The following is a 7,407-nucleotide window of genomic DNA, read 5'->3' as shown; positions in this document are numbered from 1 at the left end:
TATTATTATTATGTTCATTATTATTATTATTGTTGAGCAATTTTCTGTATAAGATAAGAAACCCTTTATTAGTCTCGCAATGGAGAAATTCCCAATTCACAGCAGCAAAGTTATGAAAGGAAGAAGTAGAACAACAAAATATAGGAGCTGCTGGAAAGGCAGCCACTCTCGCGGCGCCATTTTGAAGTCAAAATAACCCAAAAAAACACAACACAACACATAGGACACAGACAGTCGTGCGATCTTCACCAATTTTCTGCATACTCAAATATGCTTCTGTCAACTGAACAGACTATGTTTGATCAGCACTTAATGTTACAAGATCGAATGGAACTGTCTTTTAGATAGCTAGAACTCTATTGTTAATGGAGAATGGTCATTTGATGCGTGAATCGTCATTGTAGGACACAACAATAATCTTCGCCGAAACCTTTTTTTTTTTCGCCCTGCACCATGATGCAATGTTGCATAATGGCTGCATGCCACGGCGCAGTTCCAACGTGTCAGCACAAAATAAAGAGAGTGAGAGAGAGGGAGCGTATCAGAGACAAACAGACAGAGAGGGAGAAAGAGAGAGAGAGAGAGCCTCACCAGTTCGATGAGCGGTGGGATTTCTTCTTCATTGTCGCCATGTAAGTCTGCCAACTTATTTTACTCATTCCTGCATTGTGCACTTATCTGCGCTGTTAAGCAGGTGGTTTTTTTCTTGTTTTATTTGTTTGTTTTAATTGTGCCAAGGCCCACTTCCTCCCCTTTCTCTGACCCACCCCGGGGCCCTCCCTCCACTCAGATTGGATACATCCTCATGGTCAGGTTCTTACACCTCATGGCTTCATCTGATATAAGTCGTAAGAGGAGGGCCCAACGTCTCAAATTGTGACTGGAGGAGTGCGAGTTCATTCATCACAAGTAAACTCTCAAAGAGCACTATGGAGCATGGTATGTGGAAGTGGGATGGTTTAATCATGTCTGATATTCCTGAAGTCCTTTTTTTTCTGCAAAATTTTCTGTCAATGATTTCAAAGAAATCATACGTATCACAAATGGTAGATGTATCGGTTACTTAGTAATGGTGTGTTCTGAGGGGGTGAGTACCATTGGTCTGAAAAAAGTGATATCCAACACCCGTAGTTTTTATCATTGCAAGAAAAATTGTCTTTTTTTTCACGTTGACAATAAACTACCTTTCTATATCATCCATTGATCGGAATCCTGTACCCTATGCAGTGCGTAGGACCATGACAGAGTTTTGGAAGGAGCACTCCAAGGAGGCCACAGTGCAGGAGATGATGCTGGACTCATGTGCCGTTGAGTTGACTCAGCATGAACTGCCCGAAATCTTGTCCATACTGCCCAATCTGGCTGGGTGTCGTGTGCTGGAACTGGGGTCCGGCATTGGGTGAGCCTGGAGTATTAGTCTGGGGTCGTTTTTATGAAGCGTGCATTAATTTTCATCAGCTGGAGCACAAGATTAAATATGTGTAGGACTTCTGTGTCACATTCAATGACGTGGTTAAATGGGGGTTGGCGGAAGCCACCTTTTGGGTATTTTCCGAGTTTGGACCTCCTTTAATAGGATAGCGGTGACTGACTTATCGCATCTGAAGTAAAAACTCAATACATGATAATCGAGCAGGCATTTTCTCTTTCAAGTTTCCTAATCTCCAAGATACAAGACTGAGACATGTGCACTTGTGTACAAACAGTCGATACACCAGCCATCTGCTGAAGTGGGCGGACCACGTTACCGCCGTGGATTTCATGGAGAACTTTGTGGAAAAGAACCGGCAGAGCAACGGGCACCACAAAAACGTTACCTTCCTCCAAGCTGATGTGACAAAGTTGGACTTGCCCCCAAACAGGTGTGTATGGCGAATGTGCATCTGAAGTCATCGCAGACATAGAAACATATTGTAAAATCGGATGGACCCGCACTTCTCCTGTCTTCCTTAGTGTTGACTTCATTTTCTCCAACTGGCTGTTGATGTACCTCAGTGACGAGGAGGTGCATTTGTTGTTAAAGAAAATGTTGGTGTGGTTGCAGCCCGGTGGCTCGCTCCTCTACAGAGAATCATGTCACCACCGCTCGGGTACAAAATTCACCCAATCCATTCATCTGGATATTTGTACTGCCCTACACTGTTGGTGTAATTGTGCTGACTTTACAGGTAACTGCAAAAGGGAGTTCAACCCTACACGTTACCGCACCGAAACCCAGTACAGCCACATGACCGCATCGGTCCAAGTGGAGGATGAAGAAGCCGGTCAGAGGTTTGGTTTCGACATCGTTTTCAGGAAGAGGGTCAAAACTTACATTGAGGTACTCTGGTTTGGATCTTTCAAAATATTGACTTAAACCTTAACAAGTTCACTTGTTCAGCCGAGGGGAGTGTGTTCAAAAATCAAATTTGTCACTGATGTGTTCTTGCCTTTTCACCTACAGTTGAAAAACAACCCGAATCAGATCTGCTGGTTGTGGGAGAAGGTTGCACGCTCTTCAGACGCAAAGGAGACATTCAGGACCTTCCAGATGTTCCTGGACAACAACCAGTACACTCGGCGGGGCATTCTGTGCTATGAAAAGATGTTCGGGTCGGGTTATGTCAGCACAGGCGGGTTCAGCACCACCAAGGTCAGAACAAACATCTTTCACGAGAAATATACCCTTACACTATTTGGTGCCCGTACAGGCTTTAATAACCATTTTAGTGGAAAAAATATACTGTACATCGATCAAGTTTCATTTTTTCAGCCATCCATCCATTATCTGAACCGTCTATGCTCACGAGGGTCAATTTACGTAAAATTCCATCAATTAAATGAAGAGCTATCCAACATGCCCTATTTCGGGATGTTGTGGTTGAGTTCAATCATTTTGGAAATGTTAAAGTACCCGTTACTAATTGTAAAACTTCTTCATGCCCATCCTCTTACGTTGAGATTCAACGCCATATAGTCGAGATACTGAAAATAATTTTCCTTAAAAATAAGAGCACATTAGGGCCTCATGTTGGACAAGTTCAGGTTTCAAATTTCACTTCAGGGCTATCTATATGGAGTTCATGTTTTCCCTGCGACTAGACAGGTGCTCTCGTTTTCTCTAATGTACAAAAAAATCTTGCATGAATACTCTAAATTGCCTGTATGTGTCAATGTGCATGTGGATGGTTGTCAATTGCGTGACGACAAGTCCAGCGTTTATCCTGCCTCTTGCGAATGAGATGGTAGATTACCGCTCACCTGTGACCTTTGGAAAAGTGATGAAAAATGTTTCTCAGACATTGTTCCTTCCCAATGAAAAATGATAAAAGAAACATTGGTGTCACGTTATTTAGATTAGCACAGTTTTTTTTTTAATTATTATTCTTTTTTGTCTAAGATCATACAATGCTTTTTATAGTCTGAAGGGCTTCAAATAGCTGACATTTGTGAACCTGATGATTGTCCAATTTCCATTTCACAAAGAAGTCAATATATATTCTGACCTGTTACCTGAAGTCAAGCCTCTGAGCAGGACAGGATGTATACAAAATGCATGGATTGGGGCAATACCACTCCACAAATCGTCATAGGAATCATATCATTGTTTTTGGATCATGCTGGTATCAACCAACAAAATGGAAGTACAAGTGCATCGAGATAAAGTACAAGAGAAGAAAACAGCTACAGCTTTGTGACCTTGTAACAACAGGAATTTGTAGATCTGCTCAACTTACAACCTGGCCAGAAGGTTCTGGATGTTGGCTGTGGTATCGGTGGAGGCGATTTCTACATGGCAAAGGTCAGAGCCATGGAAACCACCCATTCAAACATGGAACAGCATCTTGACTCTTGAAGATCGGCATAGCAGAGTTGGTCATGCTGTATTTCAGACATTCGGAGTGGAGGTGCTTGGCCTGGACCTGTCAGAGAACATGGTGGACATCGCTATGGCGAGGGCCTTTGCCGAGAGGCTGCCCTCAGTATGTTGAAAACCTCGCACATTGAATGTCATGGCTTCAGTCATGTTTAATATGAATGGAAATCACAATTTATAGGTTGAATTTGAAGTTGCTGATGCCACGAAGAGGACGTTTCCCGAGGGTTCATTTGACGTTATCTACAGCCGAGACACAATCCTCCACATTACAGACAAGCTTGCTCTCTTCAAACGTTTCCATGTAAGTACAGTGGGTGTGGTCTTAGCTAATCAAGCATCAAGTTTATACACTACTAGGCTTGGGACGATGACCAGATTGATGGTTTACCGTAGTTTTAAAAAGTCAAGGTTTCATTAACTGTTAATAGTGTCTATCACCACAATGATAAAAAAAAAACCCTTATCTTTTTTGAGGGGGCTTCTAAGCAGGGCACAGTATGATTGGCTGATTGCAGAGTTGAGGGAATGAGATGCAAGTTCTTTTTTTCATGCTCTGCACACCAAGACAACATCGAACATTTAATCAACATACCTTCACGATTTGAGGCTTCATACGGGGTGTTTTCAGGTGAATGGCTGCTAGCTGTCGCGATAGCCAGGACCGGTCCGGAAATACATCGGCCGTTTGGGAAAATTAAAATATTTTCCAGAAATTCACGACTGAGGTGCTTTTGATGACTATCGTGGTAGTGACGGACTTCATGAAAGGCAACAAGTTTGCTCGCATTCAATACATTTTTGCATTCACCAAACGGAAGACTTAGTGGGCCGCAAAGTTGACACTTAACTTTGGTCGGTGGATACTCGCGTTATGAGCAGGTGGAAGGAACTTTGATTTGTTTGCTGATGAAGAAGGGTTCTTGTGGCTCAGACCCTGTACTGTCTCGGATCTTCATCAGGACCACACTGGGTGGGTTTCCTGGAGCCGACTTATTGCTTCAGCTTGTGCTCCCGACAGCTGGCTTGTCATGGCTCACCTGCCACGTGTGTGGTGGTTGGATGGTTGAGAACCCAAAATCCAAGCTCGTTAGAAGTCTACCACCAGTGGATTCGGGCGGGGACTTTACAAACAAAACAACCCCCCAAAAAATAGAGTGTCAAGTAGCGAGGGCTCTTTCAGCAAAGAGTATCAGAGAAACATGAAAAATAGTGCTGAGATTTGGAGATAGCCCTTGGAGTTTGGAGAGAAGGAAGAGGGAAGCCTTTCATCGACTCAAAACAGGCAGCTCTGCGAAGAAACCACCCCTCAGCTCAAATTTCAGGTGAGACTCAATTTGTTTCTTTAAATTTGGTCTTGAGCCCATTTAACTGTCCTTTTCAAACCATTGTGCATTTCACAGTTTATACCTTGCATCAATTCCTTGCCTCGGCTGGAAACATCTCATTTTGAAGGCATTCGAAGTTCAAGCAACGAGGGTGTATCTTGAAATTGATTATTATCATGTCCTAGTGGATTCATCAATGCATAGCTAGAAGGATAATCGCAGTAAGCAATACATAACCATAAATTGATTCAAAATGCATGTCATTTAGATGGTGAGAACTGCATAGAAAAGTTGTAGCTGCAGTTCCTTGAGGCCAGTCTTGGTCCAGCAGTGACAAGCTGTTGCCCTCCGCTATGTGGATGCCTTCGATTTGGGAGGTGTTCTCTAACTTCAAAGCTGAAATGATGCCACAATATCTGGTCCAGGACAGTTTGAATACACAACAAATTGCCTGTAGAAGTTGTCCGGGTGACAAAGTAGGTCTCCTTATCGCGAGTTTGTTTTTTTCTGAGATCTAGCATTCCCTTCTCAAAGCACAGTGCAAGGATTCCCTGGTTATTCGTTTACTCTGACGTGAGACTGTAGCAGACATGGTGTGGCAATTTGGGTTGAGGAATCTTGGTGATGAGAAGACATGGGTCCACTTGCGTATATTCATGACACCATTCAGCTCCTTGTTAGAGAACGGCAAGCCGTGCAAAATAATACTGACATTGAATAGATTTACATACTGTATGTGTTCAAAAGCTTTGTGAAAGTTCACCCGTAAAGGTGATGCACATTAAGCTCATTCTGAAATTTAAGCCAAATACATGTATCCCTCACTTTTTGCAAGCAGTGTGTGTTCCACAAACTCTTGATAAGTTCCACCAATTGAAATCAGCGCTTTTTTTTTTTAACTCAAGTAAAGTGCATGTGCTCTTCATGTCCAGTCATGGTTAAGGCCTGGGGGCCAGCTGCTTATCAGTGACTACTGTTGTGGGGAGAAGCCATGGACCCCCCAATTTGAAGCTTATGTCAAACAGCGAGGCTACATCCTCTACACACCATCACAGTATGGAAAGGTAAGCACACAGTAACGCATCATTATGTTAAGATTTATGCCAGAGCTGCCCTAAATAACACATTTCTTTTCATGTTTCCGTAATTGTTAATCCTCTCCCATAGCATCACCAATTGACGTGTCTCACACATCACGGCTATTCATTTTCAACCTCTTTGAGCAATGTCACCAGTGTTTTTTTTATTATTTATTTTAATATCCTGAGCAAGAGTTGCTGACTAAACGTTCGCTTATACTGCATGTGTCACCATGGTCACAAGCTGAAACTCAACTGTAATCAAATAATTAACAGTGACAAAGCCCCTGCGCGGGACTATTGTTTTATTCGGAAGCAGGTATTGCCAGTCCTGTGAGTCCATCAGTGAGCTGTCGTCAGTATTTCGTGCTAGGCCAATCCGTCCTCGTCTGTGACAGCCAAGTGACATCAAGACGGAACATGCAGACATGCAGCAAAATACAGAAAAAAATAATAATCGGAGTGACCTTGTGGCAGTCTGACAAAATGCCCACTTCTGATCATTTGTAACAACACTTAAAACATAGTAATGGGTTACTTTAAAAACTCGGTGCCATCTCTTGCTGTCTTGTCTCTTGAAAGTTCAGTATGGGATGACTTCACGTCATTGCTCGTGTTGCTCATGTTGTCTTTTGTGTCCGCTGGCGTAGTTCATTCAGGATGCTGGCTTCTGTAATGTTCAGACATCTGACCGGACAGCCCACTTCATCCAGACCATTAAGGAAGAACTCCAGAGAGCTGATGAAATTAAGAGTGAATTTATCGAGGTTACCACTCTCCCAACCGACAAACAATTCTAAATGATCTCTTTGATAGCCGGCTGTCTAACCCGCAGGTATCTTTGCAGGAATTCTCTGAGGAGGACTATAGTACCATTGTGAATGGCTGGATAGGAAAATTGGAGCGTTCCACCAGCGGAGACCAACGATGGGGCCTTTTTCATGCAAGAAAGAACTGAGCGATTGTCTCTAACTGAACGGTTATCCAATAAATCTGTGGGATGGGCAGGTGGAAAACCCAGTGTCCTATGTCTTTATGATACATGATTAATACAATACTTTAATTGTATTTATACAAAATAATTAATTTTGTGGTTGGTTTAAACACAAATGTATTAAGTGTAAATGTTTTGTTTTGTTTTTTT

General features: G+C 42.6%; 1 protein-coding gene across 3 annotated transcripts; it reads left to right on the top strand.

Moving 5' to 3' along the window:
• Positions 1-475: 475 nt before the first annotated feature.
• pmt (phosphoethanolamine methyltransferase) lies at positions 476-7,279 on the top strand. Of its 3 annotated transcripts, none has more exons than XM_052066579.1 (13): positions 477-632; positions 791-939; positions 1,228-1,399; positions 1,707-1,862; positions 1,954-2,090; positions 2,169-2,320; positions 2,444-2,632; positions 3,692-3,781; positions 3,873-3,962; positions 4,038-4,160; positions 6,117-6,248; positions 6,914-7,030; positions 7,111-7,279. In XM_052066579.1, the coding sequence occupies exons 2-13, from the start codon at positions 930-932 to the stop codon at positions 7,219-7,221; spliced, it is 1,479 nt and encodes a 492-aa protein (XP_051922539.1). In that variant the 5' UTR covers positions 477-632; positions 791-929; the 3' UTR covers positions 7,222-7,279. The 3 variants fall into 3 exon arrangements, with proteins under 3 accessions (XP_051922530.1, XP_051922539.1, XP_051922548.1); XM_052066588.1 differs by having other exon boundaries at positions 481-632; positions 739-939; XM_052066570.1 differs by lacking the exon at positions 791-939 and having other exon boundaries at positions 476-632.
• Positions 7,280-7,407: the final 128 nt, after the last annotated feature.

Source organism: Hippocampus zosterae, chromosome 1 (assembly GCF_025434085.1).
Source record: "Hippocampus zosterae strain Florida chromosome 1, ASM2543408v3, whole genome shotgun sequence".
NCBI lineage: Eukaryota > Metazoa > Chordata > Actinopteri > Syngnathiformes > Syngnathidae > Hippocampus > Hippocampus zosterae.
This window is presented reverse-complemented; position numbering and strand designations above follow the sequence as displayed.